The sequence below is a fragment of the Salvelinus fontinalis genome, unplaced genomic scaffold (genome assembly GCF_029448725.1).
Source record: "Salvelinus fontinalis isolate EN_2023a unplaced genomic scaffold, ASM2944872v1 scaffold_0041, whole genome shotgun sequence".
NCBI classification, from domain to species: domain Eukaryota; kingdom Metazoa; phylum Chordata; class Actinopteri; order Salmoniformes; family Salmonidae; genus Salvelinus; species Salvelinus fontinalis.
The window spans coordinates 652167-676311 of NW_026600250.1; the positions used below are offsets into that span (position 1 = coordinate 652167).

Consider the following 24145-nt stretch of genomic DNA (forward strand, 5'->3'; position numbering starts at 1 on the left):
ACACACTTCATTATAGTCAAATTACACCACACTGAATATTATGTTACTATTATGTCCGTCCTCACTTCTAGGGACAGGAACTACACAAAAGTACCTTCCCTATCCAGAATAGCCTCCTCTCTCACTGACAGTTGGGGCTGCTATCCTTTCACCCTCCATGGCTGTTAGCTAGCTACCTACAAATGCATTTGGAGGTTCTTTTTTTACAGTGATAAATAGATAGCTAGCTAATATGAAGTTAAGTAGCTGGTGATATTTAATTCACTTAGCTGGCTATCTATCTATACAGATTGTGAAGTTGGCTAGATAGCTAGCTATCTATCTATACAGAATGTGAAGTTGGCTAGATAGCTAGCTATCTATCTATATAGTATTAGCTAGCCAACTAGATAGCTCATTTAGCAGCTCATTTGAGTTAGCCTGCACTGTAGCTAGTTAGCTAATTTTACATCGTTGTTTTTTTTTTACACTTTTAAAATCTATTTACTTACTTGAATAGGTTCTCCCAGCCATGTGGACAATTGGAAACAGGGCAGCAAAGTTTGTCCCCAGAGCGTTTTAGAGGATATTACTATTGAACTATGTACCCATTTAATAACCAGACCTTCATACAAACTTGCTCTGCTGAATTCTTGACGGAGTCACAACGGGAGGCCTAAGCGGCATCTAGTCCATCTGCTGACTGGACGCAGGTGAGGAAAATGTACATTTTATTTTCAGACAACCCTAAACCCTAACCTTAAGCCCTAACTTAACCATTTTAAATGTCAACTTCAACGGGCTACGGACGTCCCAAAGATGTATCGCTACCTGAAAATACATGATCTAAGTCAGGGGTGTCAAACTCATTCCACGGAGGGCCTTGTGTCTGCAGGTTTTTGGTCTTTCCTTTCAATAAAGCCCTAGACAACCAGGTGTGGGGAGTTCCTAACTAATTAGTGATGTTAATTCATCAATCAAGTACAAGGGTGGAGCGAAAACCCGCAGACACTCGGCCCTCCATGGAATGAGTTTGACACCTGTGATCTAAGTGATTGATAGTTAGTATACATCAGTCATAAAGCCTTATTTACTTTAATGAACTACTAAAATAGTGATTTTGTCAGACAGCATAGACAGCAGCTCTACACTTTATTTATTTTACACTTTATTATTTATTTATTATTATAATTTATTTATTATTATAATTATTTACACTTTATTTCTCACCCCTTTTGGCTGTATGAAAGTTAATTTCTCCTCAGACACACACATTTGTTCTTTGATATTATGAAGGTAATTTGTGTAATATGTAGTAAGTGTAGAATGTACTTTCCCCCACATCTCTTTACATTGCTTATGCATATTTGGTGGCCTGACTGCGTCAAAGGCTCATCCTGTTAGATCTGAACCTAATGGAGCTTAGAGTGATCGGATGACGGGAAATCACTTTTAGGTGCCTGGTGTAACTGAGGCCATAGATGCTCCATATCTATTACTTTGAGTGTTTTATATAATATGACTAAATGTGTTTCTGTGTTGCAGGGGCAGTCAAGAAATGTAACAGAAAGGCCACAGAACATGACATAAGCAGAGCAGTGGGAGACCACCTCAAGCCCCTGGTAGAGCCAGGGGTGGTGTTTACCACTCCACCAGCAGAGCTGTGGGAGACCACCTCAAGCCCCCGGTAGAGCCGGGGGTGGTGTTTACCACTCCACCAGCAGAGCTGTGGGAGACCACCTCAAGCCCCCGGTAGAGCCGGGGGTGGTGTTTACCACTCCACCAGCAGAGCTGTGGGAGACCACCTCAAGCCCCCGGTAGAGCCGGGGGTGGTGTTTACCAGTCCACCAGCAGAGCTGTGGGAGACCACCTCAAGCCCCCGGTAGAGCCGGGGGTGGTGTTTACCACTCCATCAGAGCTGTGGGAGACCACCTCAAGCCACTGGTAGAGCCGGGGGTGGTGTTAACCACTCCACCACGCCTTCAGCAGGCTGGAAAAGTGATACTGTTTTTCCATACTAAGAGGGACCAAGAGTCTGTTGATTGGTCATTGGGTTCATTTGTTGAAATCAAATCAAGCTTTATTTATACAGCACATTTCAGACATGATGCAACACAATGGCTTCACAGGAAAAATGAAAATAAACAGAAATATTTGGTACACAACAAACAGAAGACTAACAACTGAAAAACTAATGAGTATCCTAAGGAAATGCCATTGATTAAAATATTAATTGGATGCAATATCCAACCCAAAATACAAGCGTGTTTTTTTTAGGAGGTGCTCTGAAAGACTATGGGAGTGTCCACTGAAAGTTGACTAGTAACAAATGGGACCTAAAAGACACCCACTAAATCTGCCCAAGAAGAGGCAAACAAAAGAAAAACCCACACCAAACTTAAAGACAGGAAGCAAACCAAAAAGGTGGAGCAACTAAAGGTGTTGACTCTCCACATCTATCAAGACAACTGGAGCACTGGGCCAGACACTCTTAAATAGAACCTGGACCAGCTCAGGTGAAACACCTTCCCACTAACGAGATGGACAAGCCAGCACAGGTGTAACACATACTGACTAACGAGGTGACACCAATCAGTGCGTCCTACGTGTTAACAAGCTATACGTGCTAAAGTCCAACCGCAAATCATAAATCAAAACATATTTTCCCCCCACTAGAACTCTCTTCTTCCTAAAACTCACTTAGTTCTAGAACTCTCCTCCCCTTAGAACAAAATAAATTGTGATCCATGGAAAAGCACTGGCTAAACGCAAAACTTGCTGACTGCCCACCCTTGAGACAATCAGCAACCAACACCTGCAATATCTGTAGTAACTTTCCACCTCACTGCGGAGCATCTCTCTCTTTTCAGGGTTCACTCGATAGGCATGTTGTTGGATCGGGCCCAGTCCCCAATGTCATGCATTTGGGTTAGCACATCTGAGAATGAATCCTGATATTCTAAAAGCAGGGCAACATTGTCAATATAATTGTACCCAAAAATGGTCAGCTGGTTGCATAAATAATTATGAATACTAAATGTTACATAATTGTAAATATGAAATATCAAAACCAAATGTACACCCCTTTGTTAATATGTATTGGCAATAATTAACTTAATGGTGAGGCATGGAATAATAAAACATGTATCTTTTGTCAGGCTGGATGCTTGAAATATGAGGTGATTTGAGTCATGCTTCTTCAGTAGTGGAATAAAGACAATTAGCACTTGAATGTTGTCAAGAAATACTGGAGTGATGTCAGATTGTTAATAAAATTGATTGTAGACCAATTTTTACCAATTTATTATAATGCTTTTATGTGTGTATATACACAAACATCTGCAACAATTATCATATTACATGTCTTTTTTTAAACAAGCAGCTTTTTCAACTTGTAGAAAACAGCTGCCTACATTTTGAAGTGCTGCATTTTGATTAAAGTGGGTCACCAACGCAGTAAGTGTAACACAGCTCTTTTTTTGTTAGTCACTTTTTGTTAAATAATACTCTTTCAATTCAGAGCCTGGATTTTCCCCTGAGGCTAATATCCATATCATGGTGCAATCAATTGAAAAGGGGAAAGGATAAGGTAGAACATCATTAAAATACTCCTACTACAATGTTAAAACATTCTACATTGTGACATCATTAAAATACTCCTACTACAATGTTAAAACAATCTACATTGTGACATTATTTCATTGATATCATGAAACAACTTCATGTATGCATTTTTTTATGTTTGATCAGAGATCTTTTATCAGAGTATCTCTTGTCACATTGATCACAGCTATGAGGTTTCTCTCCTGTGTGTGTTCTCTGGTGTGAAGTCAGCTGGCTAGATGTAGGAAAATTCATCCCACATTGATCACAGGTATAAGGTTTTTCTCCTTTGTGTGTTCTCTGGTGTCGAATCAGATGGCTTGATATAGTAAAACTCATCCCACATTGATCACAGATATAAGGCTTCTCTCCTGTGTGTGTTATCTGGTGTGTTATCAGATTGCCTTATGTAGTAAAACTCTTCCCACATTGATCACAGCTATAAGGTTTCTCTCCTGTGTGTGTCCTCTGGTGTGAAGTCAGCTGGCTTGATGTAGTAAAACTCTTCCCACATTGACCACAGCTATAAGGTTTCTCTCCTGTGTGTATTCTCTGGTGTTTGGTCAGCTCTACATATTGACCAAAACTCTTCCCACATTGACCACAACTATAAGGTTTCTCTCCTGTGTGTATTCTCTGGTGTTTGGTCAGAGCTCCAGATTGACTAAAACTCTTCCCACATTGATTACAGCTATAAGGTTTCTCTCCTGTATGTGTTCTCTGGTGTATCTTCAGATTGCTAGATGCTGTAAAACTCTTCCCACAGTGGCCACAGCTAAAAGGTTTCTCTCCTGTGTGTATTCTCCAGTGCACTGTCAGATCGCTAGATGTAGTAAAACTCTTCCCACATTGATCACAGCTAAAAGATTTCTCTCCTGTGTGTGTTCTCTGGTGTACAATCAGCTGGCTATATCTAGTAAAACTCTTCCCACATTGGTCACAGCTAAAAGGTTTCTCTCCTGTGTGTATTCTCTGGTGATTGGTCAGAGCTCCAGATTGACTAAAACTCTTCCCACATAGATCACAGCTATAAGGTTTCTCTCCTGTGTGTATTCTCCAGTGCACTGTCAGATCGCTAGATGTAGTAAAACTCTTCCCACATTGATCACAGCTAAAAGGTTTCTCTCCTGTGTGTGTTCTCTGGTGTACAATCAGCTGGCTATATCTAGTAAAACTCTTCCCACATTGGTCACAGCTAAAAGGTTTCTCTCCTGTGTGTGTTCTCTGGTGTATTTTAAGTTCTGATGAAGATTTGCAACTTTTCCCACAGTCAGAGCAGAAGTGAGATTTCTTCCCTGTGGTTCTCTGCTGGTGTTTCTTGAGGTGTTTTGACGTGGAGAGACTCTTCTCTGCCTCATCAGCATCATGATGTTGTTGAGGCTCCCCAGAGGATCCACGATAGTCACGTCTCTCTCCTGTGTGAACAACAAGTCAGACAGATGGTTAAAAGCCCACAACAGCAGAAATCCACTGTAAAAGGTGATGCCAACAGCGTAGCCATGATGTTGTACAACAATTGACGTCTGCCCTTGGTTCACTCCAGACTTGACTGCCCTTGACAAGCACAAAAACACCCAGTTTTTTTAAGCATTTTTCTACGGCTGGCCATGCTTTCCACCTGGCTACCCCAACCCGCCTAACAGCTCTGCACACCACGCAGCAACTTGCCCAAGCTCCCCCCGCTTCTCCTTCACCCAAATCCAGACAGCTGATGTTCTGAAAGAGCTGCAAAATCTGGATGCCTAAAAATCAGCTGGGCTAGACAATCTGGACCCTCTCTTCCTAAAATTATCTGCCACCATTGTTGCAACCCCTATTACTGGTCTGTTCAACCTCTCTTTCGTATCATCTGAGATTCCTAAAGATCTGAAAGCTGCCGCGGTCATCCCCCTCTTCAAAGGGGGTGACACTCTAGACCCAAACTGTTCTAGACCTATATCCATCCTACCCTGCCTTTCTAAAGTCTTCGAAAGCCAAGTGAACAAACAGATCACTGACCATTTCGAATCCCACCGTACCTTCTCCGCTATGCAAGCTGGTTTCCGAGCTGGTCACGGCTGCACCTCATCCACGCTCAACGTCCTAAACGATATCAAAACCGCCATCGATAAAAGACAGTACTGTGCAGCCGTCTTCATCAACCTGGCCAAGGCTTTCGACTCTGTCAATCACCGTATTCTTATCGGCAGACTCAACAGCCTTGGTTTCTCAAATGACTGCCTCGCCTGGTTCACCAACTACTTCTCTGATGGAGTTCAGTGTGTCAAATCGGAGGGCCTGTTGTCCGGACCTCTGGCAGTCTCTATGGGGGTGCCACAGGGTTCAATTCTCAGTCTGACTCTCTGTATATATCAATGATGTAACTCTTGCTGTGGGTGTTTCTCTGATCCACCTCTACGCAGCCGACACCATTCTGTATACATCTGGCCCTTCTTTGGACACTGTGTTAACAAACCTCCATACGAGCTTCAACGCCATACAACACTCCTTCCGTGGCCTCCAACTGCTCTTATATGCTAGTAAAACTAAATGCTCTTCAACTGATCGCTGCCCGCATCCGCCCGCCCGACAAGCATCACTACTCTGGACTAGAGGTCGACCGATTATGATTTTTCAATGCCGATACCGATTATTGGAGGACAAATTTGTTGTTTTATGTATTATTATTATCGCAGGAGAGGTAGACTGAGCTGCCTTCTACTGGTCAGACTCAGAAGGCGAGCCTACCATCCACCGCTTCTGAGCATATTACTCGCCAATGTCCAATCTCTAGACAACAAGGTGGATGAAATTAGGGCACGAGTTGCCTTCCAGAGAGACATCAGAGATTGTAACATTCTCTGTTTCACAGAAACATGGCTCACTCAGGATACGTTGTCAGAGTTGGTACCCGGTTTCTTCATGCATTGACAGAAACAAAAATGTCTCTGGCAAGAAGAAGGGCGGAGGTGTATGCCTTATGATTAACAACTCGTGGTGTAATCATAACAACATACATAAACTCAAGTCCTTTTGTTCACCTGACCTAGAATTCCTTACAATCAAATGCCGACCGCATTATCTTCCAAGAGAATTCTCTTCGATTATAGTCACATATTATAGTATACCCCCCCCCCCTTCCCCAAGCAGATACCTCGTCAGCCCTGAAAGAACTTCACTGGACTCTATGTAAACTGGAAACCATACATCCCGAGGCTGCATTTATTGTAGCTGGGAAATTGAACAAAGCTAACCTGAGAACAAGCCTTCCTAAATTCTATCAGCATATCAACTGCACGACTCGAGCTGCTGGCATTCTGGATCACTCTAACTTCCGTGATGCATAGAAAGAAATTAAACAACTTCTTTGCTCGCTTTGAGGACAATACAGTGCCACCGACACGGCCCGCTACCATAGACTGTGGGCTCTCCTTCTCCGTGGCCGACGTGAGTAAAATATTTAAACGTGTTAACCCTCGCAGGACTACCCGCCCAGACAGCATCCCTCGCCGCGTCTTCAGAGCATTCATAGACCAGCTGGCTGGTGTGTTTACGGACATATTCAATCAATCCCTATCCCAGTCTGCTGTCCCCACATGCTTCAAGATGGACACCATTATTACTGTTCCAAGAAGGCTAAGAACTAAATGACTATCGCCCCGTTGAACTCACTTCTGTCATCATGAAGCGCTTTGAGAGACTAGTCAAGGAGCATATCACCTCCACCCTACCCGATACCCTAGAACCACTCCAATTTGCTTACCGCCCCAATAGGTTCAGTGACGATGCAATCGCCATCGCATTGTACAATCTCACCTGGACAAGAGGAATACCTATGAAAGAATGTTGTTCATTGACTACAGCTCAGAATTTAACCCCATAGTCCCCTTCAAACTCGTCATTAAGCTCGAGACCTTGGGTCTCGACCCCGCCCTGTGCCATTGGGTCCTGGACTTTGTGATAAGCTGCCCCCAGGTGGCGAAGGTAGGAAACAATATCTCCACCCGCTGATCCTCAACACTGGGTCCCACAAGGGTGCGTTCTGACCCCTCTCCTGTACTCCCTGTTCACCCATGACTGCGTGGCCATGCACGCATCCAACTCAATCATCAAGTTGGCAGACAACACTACAGTGGTCGGCTTGATTACCAACAACGACGAGACGGCCTACAGGGAAGAGGTGAGGGCACTCGGAGTGTGGTGTCAGGAAAATAACCTCTCACTCAACATCAACAAAACAAAGGAGATGATCGTGGACTTCAGGAAACTGCAGAGGGAGCACCCCACATCCACATTGACGGGTCAGTAGTGGAGAAGGGGGAACGTGTTTAGTTCCTCGGCGTACACATCACAGACAAACTGAAATGGTCCACCCACACAGACAGTGTGGTGAAGAAGGCGCAACAGCAACTCTTCAACCTCAGGAGGCTGAAGAAATGTGTCTTGTCACCGAACACACTCACAAACTTTTATAATCGAGAGCATCCTGGCGGGCTGTATCATCGCCTGGTATGGCAACTGCACCGCCCACAACCGCAAGACTCTCCAGAGGGTGGTCCGGTCTGCACAAGGCATCACCGGGGCAAACTACCTGCCCTCCAGGACACCTACACCACTCGATGTCACAGGAAGGCCAAAAAAGATCATCAAGGACAACAACCACCCGAGCCACTGCCTGTTCACACCGCTATCATCCAGAAGGCGAGGTCAGTACAGATGCATCAAAGCTGGGACCGAGAGACTGAAAAACAGCTTCTATCTCAAGGCCATCAGACTGTTAAACAGCCATCACTAACATAGAGAGGCTGCTGACAACATACAGACTCAATCTCTGGCCACTTTAATAAATGGACTTATTTAAAGTGACTAGAGATACCTTTTATTAACGCAACTTTAATAATGTTCACATATGCTACATTACCCTCATATGTCTTTACAGTAAATGTATATACTCATATGTATATACAGTATTCTATACCATCTACTGGTATATTCTTATTCATCCCTGTATAAGGTATTTGTTGTGAATTTGTTAGATTACTTGTTAGATATTACTGCATTGTCGGAACTAGAAGCACAAGCATTTCACTACAGTCGCATTAACATCTGCTAACCATGTGTATGTGACCATTAACATCTGCTAACCATGTGTATGTGACCATTAACATCTGCTAACCATGTGATCAATAACATCCGCTAACACTGTGTATGTGACCATTAACATCCGCTAACCATGTGTATGTGACCATTAACATCCGCTAACCATGTGTATGTGACCATTAACATCCGCTAACCATGTGTATGTGACCAATAACATCCGCTAACCATGTGTATGTGACCATTAACATCCGCTAACCATGTGACCATTAACATCCGCTAACCATGTGACCATTAACATCCGCTAACACTGTGTATGTGACCATTAACATCTGCTAACCATGTGTATGTGACCATTAACATCTGCTAACCATGTGTATGTGACCATTAACATCCGCTAACCATGTGTATGTGACCATTAACATCCGCTAACCATGTGTATGTGACCATTAACATCCGCTAACCATGTGTATGTGACCATTAACATCTGCTGACCATGTGACCATTAACATCTGCTAACCATGTGTATGTGACCATTAACATCCGCTAACCATGTGTATGTGACCATTAACATCCGCTAACCATGTGTATGTGACCATTAACATCCGCTAACCATGTGTATGTGACCATTAACATCTGCTGACCATGTGACCATTAACATCTGCTAACCATGTGCATGTGACCATTAACATCCGCTAACCATGTGTATGTGACCATTAACATCTGCTAACCATGTGTATGTGACCATTAACATCCGCTAACCATGTGTATGTGACCATTAACATCTGCTAACCATGTGTATGTGACCATTAACATCCGCTAACCATGTGTATGTGACCATTAACATCTGCTAACCATGTGTATGTGACCATTAACATCCGCTAACCATGTGTATGTGACCATTAACATCTGCTAACCATGTGTATGTGACCAATAACATCTGCTAACCATGTGTATGTGACCATTAACATCCGCTAACCATGTGTATGTGACCATTAACATCCACTAACCATGTGTATGTGACCATTAACATCCGCTAACCATGTGTATGTGACCATTAACATCCGCTAACCATGTGTATGTGACCATTAACATCCGCTAACCATGTGTATGTGACCATTAACATCCGCTAACCACGTGTATGTGGCCATTAACATCCGCTAACCATGTGACCAATAACATTTGATTTGGCAATCATTCCCCAGCCGACCCAAACGGATACTAAATTAAACGACCCCTGGTAGACCACCCAGACCTGACCCCGCAAGATGCGTCAGTTTTGTCAATTTATTAATTGTCTTTTGCTTGAAACACTCCTGTCAATGTTGAGTAAGGACGCACACCTGATTACCCATATAGTAGTAGGACTAGTCTACCTGGTTACACATATAGTAGTAGGACTAGTTTACCTGGTGACACATATAGATGTAGGACTAGTCTACCTGGTGACACATATAGAAGTAGGACTAGTCTACCTGGTTACCCATATAGAAGTAGGACTAGTCTACCTGGTTACACATATAGAAGTAGACCTAGTCTACCTGGTTACACATATAGAAGTAGGACTAGTCTACCTGGTTACACATATAGTAGTAGGACTAGTCTACCTGGTTACACATATAGAAGTAGAACTAGTCTACCTGGTTACACATATAGAAGTAGGACTAGTCTACCTGGTTACACATATAGAAGTAGGACTAGTCTACCTAATTACACATATAGAAGTAGGACTAGTCTACCTGGTTACACATATAGAAGTAGGACTAGTCTACCTGGTTACACATATAGAAGTAGGACTAGTCTACCTGGTTACACATATAGAAGTAGGACTAGTCTACCTGGTTACACACATAGAAGTAGGACTAGTCTACCTGGTTACACATATAGAAGTAGGACTAGTCTACCTGGTTACACATATAGAAGTAGGACTAGTCTACCTGGTTACACATATAGAAGTAGGACTAGTCTACCTGGTTACACATATAGAAGTAGAACTAGTCTACCTGGTTACACATATAGAAGTAGGACTAGTCTACCTGGTTACACATATAGAAGTAGGACTAGTCTACCTGGTTACACATATAGAAGTAGGACTAGTCTACCCGACAACACATATAGAAGTAGGACTAGTCTACCTGGTTACACATATAGAAGTAGGACTAGTCTACCTAGTTACACATATAGATGTAAAACTAGTCTACCTGGTTACACATATAGAAGTAGGACTAGTCTACCTGGCCTGCACACAAATGTAGGCCTATAAATGTGCCCATTTGGGGATGTCTGATAGTATTTCTGATTGTCTTAACGCTGCACCACTAATGAGTTGTGGAGCTTCTCAAAGTGTTTTTTCTTCACCTCAAACAGCAAGTAAACAAAGTCTAATCAAAATTAATTGCAAATGAGAATAGTTCCTCAAAGTATTTGAAAAATATTTCCAGCTCTCGCCCTTTCGATAACCACTCGGCACAAAAGGGAAAATTTTAATGCGCTGATCCAGTGGAAATGTCAAAACAACTGATTACTTCTTATCCCTTTCACAAATAGTCTACAGCTGTGTCGGGCGAGAACTCACTGGCACGGGAAACTGAGGGCCCAGAATATTTTATACAATGTTTCAAGTTCGTTATAGACAGGCCATGTGATTTATAGGACAGTTATTTGCAATGTTTTTATTTGTTGGCTTTATGTAGGCTATTTTTTACATAGTTGGCAATGGCAATAAAAGTTACTTTTAGATTTGTATAATTTTAATTTAGATAAAATGTAGATTAATCACAGACAATGATTTTGAGATACTATTATAAATGAAATTAAACTGTTCCAGTAAAATGAACATATGAAAATCATAACTGGCACCAGATCAGTAGAAATGGTAAGATACATTTGCACTCCAAATGTAGGTTGCCGACTGCTTGTGTAGCCGATTACCAGCAACATCAGAATTTATGAAGGCCAGCAGGAGGAGGTGGATCAGTAAGAGTTTCTTCTCTTCTGGTTGGGCTATATTGATGTAATGGCAAGAAAATAAATTGGCTGAAAATTATACAATGACTTATCAACAGCTCTAACAATTTGACCCAACAGGAAATCTACACTGGCAATTCTAGAATATACTATATAGCCTCGAAACCTGGTTAAACTATCATTATGACATCATGGATGACTTCTAGAATATACTATATATCCTAGAAACCTGGTTAACCTGTTTGGGGTGCAAGCCCGACCTCGGACCGAAAATGACAACAGCTGCAGAGCGCAAAATTCAAAATCTATTTTTTAAAAATATTTAACTTTTACACATTAACAAGTCCAATACAGCATTTGAAAGATAAACATCTTGTCAATCCAGCCAACATGTCCGATTTTTTAAATGTTTTACAGAGAAAACACCACATATATTTATGTTAGCTCACCACCAAATACAAAAGTGGACAGACACGTATGAATTATGATTATGAAGTATGAATTATGATTGAAGTAGCATGCACAACCAACCGAAATAAACTAAAACCAACCTAAAGAGCCCAGAAAAAACGACCTCAGATGACAGTCATATAACATGTTACACAATAAATCTATGTTTTGTTCATAAAAAGTGCATATTTTAGCTATAAATCTGTTTTACATTGATGCTACCCAAAAATGCTAATACATAGCTACAGTCTGAATCCAGCCGGGAGTAGCCAGAGAAAATACATACACCAACGTCGGCTACTAATTACACCTCATAAAACATTTCAGAAAAACATATGGTGGATAACTAATGAAAGACAGATATCTTGTGAATACAGACAACATTTCCGATTTTTGAAGTGTTTTACAGCGAAAACACAATATATCGTTATATTAGCTAACATCATAAGCTAGCATAAGGCAGCATTGATTCTAGTCAAGCGCTAGCCTAGCATAGTTAGCAGCGTTAGCATTCAACAGTTCGACATATATATGAAAAAGCATCCCAAATTGGGTCTTATCTTTCTTGGTACTCCATCAGAATGTTGTAACGGGGTCCAATGTCCAGTAGAGTCTTTAGTTGGGTTCCAGAACGAATTATTTCCCTCTTTGGTTAGCTAGCACGGTAGCATTGCTGCGCCAGAAAGCGTTTCTTCAAAAAATTCTTCCGTCGTTTCACATCTAAAGTCCAGAATAAATTGCAATAATATAATTAAAGTATATTGAAAAAACCTACTTTAGGATGATTTTGTGACATGTAGCAAATAATATCGTAGTCAGGCATCATATTCAACGTTACCTACCTTGTTCCAGAAGCCGAGATCAAATTATCCTTCGCGCCCGGATTTTTATTTTAACTGCGCAGCTCTCACAAGAAGTTCTGTTATTCAGTCCAGGGACGAGATATTCGACTCCCTTCAATTCTCACTTCCGCATTACAGTCTGACGTACGCCTCTGACGTGTTTATATGGTCCCAAGTCAAATGGCCTTTTATAGAGAAGGTCTTAAAGAGACACATCGCATTTTGGGAAACTCAATTCGGCTGGGAAAATGGCTGTAAAAATATTTCTGTTCGACTTAGAGAAACAATTCAAACCTTTTTAGAAACTACAGACTGTTATCTATCCAACAGTAGTAAATATATGCATATTGGAAAATAAAAAGTTTCTTAGGAGGCCGTTTGAAAATGTGCACACATTTTCCAGTTTTTTCAATATTCAGCGTGCAGCCCAAACAGGTTAAACTATAATTATGACATCATGGATGAATTCTAGAATATACAAAATAGCCTAGAAACCTGGTTAAACTATCATTATGACATCATGGATGAATTCTAGAATATCCTATATAGCCTAGAAACCTGGTTAAACTATCATTATGACATCATGCATGGCCAGTCCTTGTATTCATAGTCTAGTGAATTCAGGGGGTAGCCCTGAGCTGAACTCAAACCTGGGTCCAGCGACTGTCAAGCCAACACCTTATAACTGTTATGCCAAGATGTCTGAACTTCTTGACGAGGTCGCTAGGTGTTGGGTTACGGTTGATACAATAGCTTTCTCTATGAATGTGAGAGTGGTTACATTTCTCCAGCCCCCATCCCTCAGCTGTTTACCAAACCAAGTCTCTGGGCAGCCATTTTGTTGCTGTTTAAATACTAGGTTGTCCCTTTAAAAAAGCCACACATCAATCAATCAACCAATAACAAAGCTGTAATTCCACCACTGTTTTGCTAATAAGATGATGGATGGGGCTGGAGAAATGTAACTACTTTCAAATTCATAGACAGACCTATGGATGAAAGGACTGACCATCCATGATATCAACATTATAGTTTTAACCATGTTGAGGCGATACAGTGTTGATTTACATTGTTTCTATACATTGGAGTACAAAAAATCTTATTATGGGTTCTGATGGGGTACAACAGATGAACTAAGCTCATGAGGCATGTGTTATATTCTTCAAGAATCAATGGCTAGAAATAAATAGTTTAAAAGTCAAAATATGGATGTAGCAATTGCAGATTTCCCCTTTAACACCATACATCCTTCCAGTTCTCTGCTGCCAGTGACTGGAACGAATTTCAAAATTCGCTGAAGCTGGAGACTTATATTTCCCTCACCAACTTTAAACATCAGCTATCTGAGCAGCTAACCGATCGCTGCAGCTGTACATAGTCCTCTGTAAATAGCCCACCCAATCTACCTACCTCATCCCCAAACTGTTTTTATTTACTTTTCTGCTCTTTTCCACACCAGTATCTCTACTTGCACATCACCATCTGCTCATTTATCCCTCCAGTGTTAATCTGCTAAATTGTAATTCTTCACTACTATGGCCTATTTATTGCCTACCTCCTCATGCCTTTTGCACACACTATATATAGACTTTCTTTTTTTCTACTGTCATTGACTTGTTTATTGTGTTATTGGCTTGTTTATTGTATGTTATTCCATGTGTAACTCTGTGTTGTTGTCTGTGTCACACTGCTTTGCTTTATCTTGGCCAGGTCGCAGTTGTAAATGAGAACTTGTTCTCAACTGGCCTACCTGGTTAAACTATCATTATGACATCATGGCCACCTGGTTAAACTATCATTATGACATCATGGCCTACCTGGTTAAACTATCATTATGACATCATGGCCACCTGGTTAAACTATCATTATGACATCAAGGCCACCTGGTTAAACTATCATTATGACATCATAGCCACCTGGTTAAATAAAGGTGAAATAAAAAAAAATTAAACATCAGTTCAACAACTGCAGAGTTTGTGTCTCTGTTTTTAAGACAGTACTTACTTGTGTTAATCAGGGAACGGTCTCTCAAAACCATATTATGGCTAAGTTCATCCTTAGAACCATTGGATGCCTTAAGATGCGTTTGGGAAACCGGGCCCAGATATCCAGTTTCCTCCTCCTCCTTTTTCAATGTGACAGTCATCTCCCCCTCCTCCTCTTTCACCCCAAAAGCTGCATCCTCCTCCTCTTCTTTTACTGTAAAATCTTCTTCCTCTTTAACTCTGAACGCATCTTCCTCTTCTTTCACTGAAACGTCTTTCTCTTCTTGTTTAACTGTAACAGCCTCACCCTCTAATTCTTGTTTAACTGTAACAGCCTCGCCCTCTAATTCTTGTTTTACTGTGATATCCTCCTCTTCCTTCTCCTCTTTGACGAGAGCTTCTTTCTCCGTCCAGCAGTCCTCCTCTTCATTAACAAGAGAGTAGCTTAGTGACCTCATGGTTGGAGATGTTAGCTAGCTAGGCTAATGCTAACTTAACCAGCCCGCTAGATTAATAAAAACAATACCGTAAATATGAAAATCATGAAATTAAAAGGGATAACTAACTAGACGACAGAGGTGAGTTTAAAACACAGTGGCTAATATACACTAAAGCGTCTAAAGAGCTTTGTTGGTTCGTCTATTTTGGCTAGCAAGCTACCGAGGTGGCTGACTGTCTGTTGCTGCTGCTGAAAGAAGCGTTCCGTCCACTAGATTATACGTCACAGTAGCAGCATTCCCTTAAAGTCGCAGACCGCAATCTGCTGATTGGAGTGGGTAACACAATTGAGTAAAATGTAAATTAAATTTTCAGACAAAAGGTAGGTAGGAATCAGGAACATAGCTAGTCCTAAAATGTTAATTAGCCCCCCCCCCCCTAAATAATTCAATATCAGTCAATATATTTTTTTCTCTGATTTCTTATTTTCGTCAACCGTTCCATCGCATCATAAACTTTTTACCGGGCCGGCACTAGGACCGGGGGAGGCTGCTGCACTAGTGACTGTTATACTTTCTTCAGCAAAGATGGCGGACATAAATACTGGGAGAGAGGGGAACCCCTACACAGAACTGAAGTGGATCAAAGATGGCGGACAGAAATACTAGGATGGAAGCAAAAACTTTAAGGGATTATAACGTCATAAAAAATCATGCAAAAACATGTACAGTTGACAGGAATGTTCATGTAGAGACAAACGATTATGCATTTTTTTAACATAAAATTTATTTACGAAAATCGCGATTTAGCCAGCTAGCTGACTAGCTAACATTAGCCAGCTAGCTGACTAGCTAACATTAGCCAGCTAGCTGACTAGCTAACATTAGCCAGCTAGCTGACTAGCTAACATTAGCCAGCTAGTTGACTAGCTAACATTAGCCAGCTAGCTAACATTAGCCAGCTAGCTGACTAGCTAACATTAGCCAGCTAGCTGACTAGCTAACATTAGCCAGCTAGTTGACTAGCTAACATTAGCCAGCTAGTTGACTAGCTAACATTAGCCAGATAGCTGGCTAGCTTTATGGGTGTTGTGACATGAGTATGAAATTGTAATTCTGGTTGTTTTAGGGACTCATGAAACAACCAGCAAACCAGCCTTTCGTTTTGTGTAACAGTGGATGTAAAGAATCTAGCTAGGTGAAGAATTTACAGCAAATTGAATGTACAATGTTGTAAGCTTGCCTTGCTGATATTTACCATGCAGATAGATGAAATAACGTAGCTAGCTATGTTCTTGCTTATTGTGCAGTGGATGATTAAAATCCCTCTATGCCCATGGATGTGTAGCTAGCTATCTAGCCGATCTGTGTATGGACCCAAACGTTTGGTATACATATTAGTTAAGAACCTAGCTATGAACCTCAGCTATCATAGCCAGTTGTATCAACTTCAAAACAGCCTGAATGACATTAATGAAGCCTATGGATTGAGTAGAATATAATATCATGTTGTGCCAAGGATGCAAGTCGTATATACATGTAGTTATTACCATGCATGAGATCCCCACATTGTAGCCTGTACATTTAATATATTCACTAATCATGTACTCTACCTTGGCAAATAAAGGTGCAGTTTAGGTATGAATGTCTTTGAGATGATTATTCAGTCATATCCAATACCAGGAGTATCAAATTCCAGTCTTTGAATGACGCTGTGTCTGCATGTATGTATTACAATTCTACACTTCAACAGTGTTTACCAATCTTGGTCCTGGGACATCAATGGTTACACATTGTAACTAATAGACTAGAAACAGGATTTAACTAGTTAATTCATATATACAGAAATATAATGTTAAAAAACAGAACACTACACTTCCTATGCATCATGTAAATACTCCAACACCGGTTCATCCCAACATCTAATGCCCTTCATCTGCATTGATCTGATAAACACAGGATAGGTGGAGTATTTCATCACATTACACTTCATTTCAACTAGTAGAGAATGTGAAACGCTGTATTGAAAAGCTCATTATCCAAGTGTTATAAATACAAGTTCAATCTGTACTTCAATGCACATCTGTTGTGCATTATAAAATCAGAGGAAGAAAGAGGAGGTGGAGAGAGAGGTGTAAAAGACAGAAAGGGAAAGAGGTAAGCACATAGGAGCAGGGAAGGCAGCACATGATTAATGAATCACAGTGCTACATAAATATTCTCTCAGTTCATCACAATTACATAACAGTGTCTCTAGTCGGCCCACAGGTGATCTTAAAAGCAGGTGAGGTGGCGATGATGGGACTAGGGGTTGGCATCCTCTCACATCAAAACATATCTGCAGACGAGAGACAGATGGAGAGAGAGAGCATGTTTAAGCCTTGTGTTTTTATTTTTTATTCTAACATTGTTAGTCATCAATCAGGAGGTGAAATGCAAAACTGACCTTGGATCATTAACTCTGGGACAATTGCATCTCTGTCTGTATTTCAATGTAAAGCATCTCTTTAATAATACTTCCTGTATAATATAAACTGACCTGGGATCATTAACTCTGGGACTACTGCATCTATCTGTATTTCAATGTAAAGCATAACTTTAATAATACTTCCTGTTGTCCTGACCAAGTGACCTCTCACCTCTGATCATGCTTTGCCCTCTATGTAGCCAGTTCAGATGCAGGAGGGGTTCACCGACACAGCTGATATAACCTAGAGGATTTAGGGAGAAGGGGAGGGAGGGATGAAGTGAAGGAGAGAGACTGTTATTGAGAAAATAAGGTAGTTAAAGCCACAGTGTTCAACAGGAATCTGTGTGTGGCCTCACCTGGTGTCCACACCACACTAAGTGGCTGCAGAGTACTTTATGCTGAAAAACATGAACGGACACAAGAGGACAAACAATTATAGCATAGTTATAGAAATAATGAAGTGTCTTACTATTCTCTATGGTTGGCCCTCTTGCCTATTCTTTGAAGGTGGAAGGAGCCACAGTTATACACCTGAGCCTGCTTACTGCACAACACAATCCATCAATCAGATTGATACATGAGTGTGTAGGTGTGGGTTATAGGGTGTCTAATTGTTCTACATTTCTTCAATATGGGTGATTTAAAATAGCCTGTTTTGTTTTTGCACAGATATCAAACCCTTACCTAAACAGCACCCTCACCTAAGAAGTAGAAATCAAAGGGAGAGAAACTGTGAATTTAATAACTGCAATTGACATAGCTAAGTAAATGGAATAATACACGTATTGCAATGTGAATGGCTCTTAAAAGTGCATAGTGTAGTCTATGGTGTTGCCAGGGAACAGCACCTTCTTAAAAGAGCCTTTGGTTGTGCATAGTGTAGTCTATGGTGTTGCCAGGGAACAGCACCCTCTTAAAAGAGCCTTTGGTTGAGCATAGTGTAGTCTATGGTGTTGCCAGGGAACAGCACCTTCTTTGAAGAAGTAGGAGGTGAAGATCTCCTGCACACGGATTGCCTCTCTTGCTGCGTTGTTGGACCCCATCCTTGAAACATCCTGCAGAGCAGCAGACTCCTCCTCTGGGACACGGCGGCGAGCTGCAGATCCCCTCCTGGTCCTCGTGTCCATCCTCATGAAGTTACGCAGGACACAGGTAGCCTTCACACACCTGAATTCCTCCAGGAGGCAGTCCCAGATGACCCTGGTCACCCAACCTTGCAGTGCCCTACACGGTAACTGTAGGCAATCGTTTTGCAGGAATCTCCAGTTACAAGGTATCTGTAGGAATATGGAAGACAATGTAATTATTAGACTGTTACATCACCAGGTCATTGTGGATTACTAAAGTATAATATCCCTGATAACAAATCATGATAACATTGAATTGATAGATGCATGGGCACACAAATGTACATGTGTAGCATGTGACAATAACAGGATCATATCAAGGATGGCATCACAAATGAATACATAAATACCACTTGAAGCTTGATGATGAGTTGATCATTTGAATCAGCTGTGCAGTGCTGAGGCAAAAACAACAATGTGCCTCTTTGAGTCCCCAGGACTGAGAACCACTGCTCTTCATTGAGACCTCTTCATATATTTTACATTTACATTTAAGTCATTTAGCAGACGCTCTTATCCAGAGCGACTTACATTTAACCTTTTTTTATTTAACTAGGCAAGTCAGTTAAGAACAAACTCTTATTTTCAATGACGGCCTAGGAACAGTGGGTTAACTGCCTTGTTCAGGGGCAGAACGACAGATTTGTACCTTGTCAGCTCGGGGATTTGAACTTGCAACCTTTCAGTTACTAGCCCAACGCTCTAACCACTAGGCTACCCTGCCGCCCCCATATGTAGACTGGCTTTCAGAGAGCTCTTTATCTGAGGACAGTAAACCTCACAAGAAACACACTTCATTATAGTCAAATTACACCACACTGAATATGATGTTACTATTATCTCCGTCCTCACTTCTAGGGACAGGAACTACACAAAAGTACCTTCCCTATCCAGAATAGCCTCCTCTCTCACTGACAGTTGGGGCTGCTATCCTTTCACCCTCCTCCATGGCTGTTAGCTAGCTACCTACAAAAGCATTTGGAGTTTGTTTTTTACAGTGATAAATACATCAAGATAGCTAGCTAATATGAAGTTAGACAGCTGATGATATTTAATTCACTTAGCTATCTATCTATACAGACTGGTTACCTATTTAGATGTGATATAAAAGTATTGTGTGAAATTATTTTGATGTTAAAGTATTTTAAATTATTTTGATGTGATATGAAAGTATTGTGTGAAATAATTGTTATGTGATATGAAAGTATTATGTGAAATTATTTTGAGGAGTAACGGGAGCAGAGAATCAGCAGTAGAAACAATAACAAAGCGTACTCCCTGCCCGTTGAGAATCGATTCACATTTAGATGAAATATTTGACTATTTTAGCTGCCAGAGCAAGTCTACCTCTGAAAATAACATACAGTCCTTGGACCTTGAGGAGTAACGGGGGCAGCAATCAGCAGTAGAAACAATAACAAAGCGTACTCCCTGCCTGTTTCGGTAAAAAGCTGAGGGATGGGGCTGGAGAAATGCAACCATCCATGATTTCAACATTATAATTTTAACCATGTTTTGGGGATATACCGTGTTTGTTTATATTTACTGACAAACATTGGAGTAAAAAAAAGCTCATATTTTGGGTTCTGATGGGGTACGACAGTTGAACTAAGCTCATGAGGCATTTATAAGTGATTTCTTCAAGAAACAATGGGTACATATCATTAATGTATAAGTCCCAAAATGGATGTAACAACTGCTGATTGCCCCTTTAAGACTACATATTGGGCTAATCTAATAGGAGATATTGAGGACTACGGTATTTCAGGCATTGTCATTGGATGCATTTGATCAATTGTTAACGTTTTGTTGATGGTCCACTCTTGATGTTCTACACGTTACAGTGTAGCTTCAGCCATTCCTACAGAACAACATTAAAGTGTAGAACCCCTTTACTGCATATTGGTTCAACGACTGCAGAGACGGTACTTACTGGGGTTAAACGGATCTCCAACCTCCTCTTCTTCCTCCAATGTGACAGTAATCTCCCCCTCTTCCTCTTTCACACCAATAACTGCGTCCTCCTCTTTCACATCCATCTCCTCTTCTTTTACTGTAACATCCTCCTCCTCTTTCACTGAAACGTCTTTCTCTTCTTCTTTCACCGTAACAGCCTCACCCTCTACTTCTTGTTTCACTGTGACATCCTCTTCTTCCTCCTCCTCTTTCACGGCACCTTGTCGCTCAGGTAGGGTATCAGCCTGAGCTATTTAAAAACACGTTTTCAACATTTCAAGATAGCAGTTAGTTTAGTTTGATGTAAATAAAGATAGCTGAGAAGTGGGACTGTGTCATTGTTTCTGACAAGATCTCTCATTGATCTCGGGTTCAGCCACCAGGGGGCACCAAACCTCTTTGAAAAGTTCATGTGAATAGTTACCACTTCTCAGGAGATGACAGACTTAGCCTTTCAAATGTTTTGTAATGATGGGATGGCTATTGAACAGAACTTTAAAACCTGGTTTTCTTGTATGTACCAGTTCATGAAATCACACATTTGACCTTTATGCTCACTGAGTCTGTACATAGTCAAAGCTTTCCTTAAGTTTGGGTCAGTCACAGTGGTCAGGTATTCTGCCCTTTCTCCGCCTCTCTCCCTTTTCACTCCCCTCTCTCCCTTTTCACTCCCTCTCTCCGCCTTTTTCCCTTTTCACTCCCATCTCTCCGCCTCTCTCCCTTTTCACTCCCTCTCTCCGCCTCTCTCCCTTTTCGCTGCCTCTCTCCGCCTCTCTCCCTTTTCACTCCCTCTCTCCGCCTCTCTCCATTTTCACTCCCCTTTCTCCGCCTCTCTCCCTTTTCACTCCCGTCTCTCCCTTTTCACTCCCCTCTCTCCGCCTCTCTCCCTTTTCACTCCCTCTCTACGCCTCTCTCCCTTTTCACTCCCCTCTCTCCGCCTCTCTCCCTTTTCACTCCCTCTCTCCGCCTCTCTCCCTTTTCACTCCCTCTCTCCGCCTCTCTCCCTTTTCACTCCCTCTCTCCGCCTCTCTCCCTTTTCACTCCCTCTCTCCGCCTCTCTCCCTTTTCACTCCCCTCTCTCCCTTTTCACTCCCCTCTCTCCGCCTCTCTCCCTTTTTCACTCCTCTCTGCGCCTCTCTCCCTTTCACTCACTCTCTCCGCCTCTCTCCCTTTTCACTCCCTCTCTCCGCCTCTCTCCCTTTTCACTCCCTCTCTCCGCCTCTCTCCCTTTTCACTCCCTCTCTCCGCCTCTCTCCCTTTTCACTCCCTCTCTCCGCCTCTCTCCCTTTTCACTCCCTCTCTCCGCCTCTCTCCCTTTTCACTCCCTCTCTCCGCCTCTCTCCCTTTTCACTCCCTCTCTCCGCCTCTCTCCCTTTTCACTCCCTCTCTCCGCCTCTCTCCCTTTTCACTCCCTCTCTCCGCCTCTCTCCCTTTTCACTTCCCTCTCTCCGCCTCTCTCCCTTTTCACTCCCCTCTCTCCGCCTCTCTCACTTTTCACTCCCCTCTCTCCGCCTCTCTCCCTTTTCACTCCCTCTCTCCGCCTCTCTCCCTTTTCACTCCCTCTCTCCGCCTCTCTCCCTTTTCACTCCCTCTCTCCGCCTCTCTCCCTTTTCACTCCCTCTCTCCGCCTCTCTCCCTTTTCACTCCCTCTCTCCGCCTCTCTCCCTTTTCACTCACTCTCTCCGCCTCTCTCCCTTTTCACTCCCTCTCTCCGCCTCTCTCCCTTTTCACTCCCTCTCTCCGCCTGTCTCCCTTTTCACTCCCTCTCCCCGCCTCTCTCCCTTTTCACTCCCTCTCTCCGCCTCTCTCCCTTTTCACTCCCTCTCTCCGCCTCTCTCCCTTTTCACTCCCTCTCTCCGCCTCTCTCCCTTTTCACTCCCTCTCTCCGCCTCTCTCCCTTTTCACTCCCTCTCTCCGCCTCTCTCCCTTTTCACTCCCCTCTCTCCGCCTCTCTCCCTTTTCACTCCCCTCTCTCCGCCTCTCTCCCTTTTCACTCCCCTCTCTCCGCCTCTCTCCCTTTTCACTCCCTCTCTCCGCCTCTCTCCCTTTTCACTCCCTCTCTCCGCCTCTCTCCCTTTTCACTCCCTCTCTCCGCCTCTCTCCCTTTTCACTCCCTCTCTCCGCCTCTCTCCCTTTTCACTCCCTCTCTCCGCCTCTCTCCCTTTTCACTCCCTCTCCCCGCCTCTCTCCCTTTTCACTCCCTCTCTCCGCCTCTCTCCCTTTTCACTCCCTCTCTCCGTCTCTCCTTCTTTTCACTCCCCCTCTCCGCCTCTCTCCCTTTTCACTCCCTCTCCCTCTCTAAGAACTTCCCATTTGAATCAATCAGGATTGCACACTGTGTTGGAGCAGACTGAGAGGCTGGTATTCTGACCTGTGCTGGAGCAGACTGGGAGGCTGGTATTCTGACCTGGGCTGGAGCAGACTGGGAGGCTGGTATTCTGACCTGGGCTGGAGCAGACTGGGAGGCTGGTATTCTGACCTGTGCTGGAGCAGACTGGGAGACTGGTATTCTGACCTGGGCTGGAGCAGACTGGGAGACTGGTATTCTGACCTGGGCTGGAGCAGACTGGGAGACTGGTATTCTGACCTGGGCTGGAGCAGACTGGGAGACTGGTATTCTGACCTGGGCTGGAGCAGACTGGGAGACTGGTATTCTGACCTGGGCTGGAGCAGACTGGGAGACTGGTATTCTGACCTGGGCTGGAGCAGACTGGGAGACTGGTATTCTGACCTGGGCTGGAGCAGACTGGGAGACTGGTATTCTGACCTGGGCTGGAGCAGACTGGGAGAGTGGTCAGGTATTCTGCCACTGTGTACTCTCTGTTTAGGGCCAAATAGCATTCTAGTTTTCTCTGTTTTTTTGTTAATTCTTTCCAATGTGTCAAGTAATTTTCTTTTTGTTTTCTCATGATTTGGTTGGGTCTAATTGTGCTGTTGTCCAGGGGCTCTGTGGGGTGTGTTTATGTTTGTGAACAGAGCACAATGACCAGCTTGCTTAGGGGACTCTTCTCCACGTTCATCTCTCCGTAGGTGATGGCTTTGTTAATGGCCCATACCCTCCCCATCACCAATCAGCCCTGCCATTGTTTGTATTCATACGGTTTTGTAAAGAATGGCTTCTTGTCTGGTAGGTTGTCTTCCACTGGGAAAGTGATTACAGTTTTCCTCAGTCGCTTTGGTGCATTTCTTAGATCAAAAGTGCAATTCTTGATACTACTTGTACAAATTCCAAATCATCTAGTCACTTGTGCAC

General features: G+C 42.7%; 2 protein-coding genes across 2 annotated transcripts; both read right to left on the reverse strand.

Annotated features, from left to right (window-relative positions):
* Positions 1-3266: 3266 nt before the first annotated feature.
* Positions 3267-15601, reverse strand: LOC129842442 (zinc finger protein 271-like). The gene is made up of 2 exons (XM_055911008.1): positions 14922-15601; positions 3267-4997 (listed from the first exon to the last, which is right to left on the reverse strand). The coding sequence occupies exons 1-2, from the start codon at positions 15358-15360 to the stop codon at positions 3988-3990; spliced, it is 1449 nt and encodes a 482-aa protein (XP_055766983.1). The 5' UTR covers positions 15361-15601; the 3' UTR covers positions 3267-3987.
* A 4118-nt stretch (positions 15602-19719) lies between these two features.
* On the reverse strand, positions 19720-23912 carry LOC129842466 (cilia- and flagella-associated protein 251-like). Its single transcript, XM_055911031.1, has 3 exons — positions 23907-23912; positions 20870-21137; positions 19720-19902 (listed from the first exon to the last, which is right to left on the reverse strand). The coding sequence occupies exons 1-3, from the start codon at positions 23910-23912 to the stop codon at positions 19895-19897; spliced, it is 282 nt and encodes a 93-aa protein (XP_055767006.1). The 3' UTR covers positions 19720-19894.
* Between the last annotated feature and the right edge of the window lie 233 nt (positions 23913-24145).

Coding starts and splice junctions, on each gene's coding strand:
- LOC129842442 (XM_055911008.1), bottom strand. CDS start 15,360: ATGAGGTCACTAAGCTACTCTCTTGTTAATGAAGAGGAGGACTGCTGG. Junction 4,998..14,921: donor CCGTTCCCTGATTAACACAA/GTAAGTACTGTC, acceptor TTGTTCACACAG/GAGAGAGACGTGACTATCGT.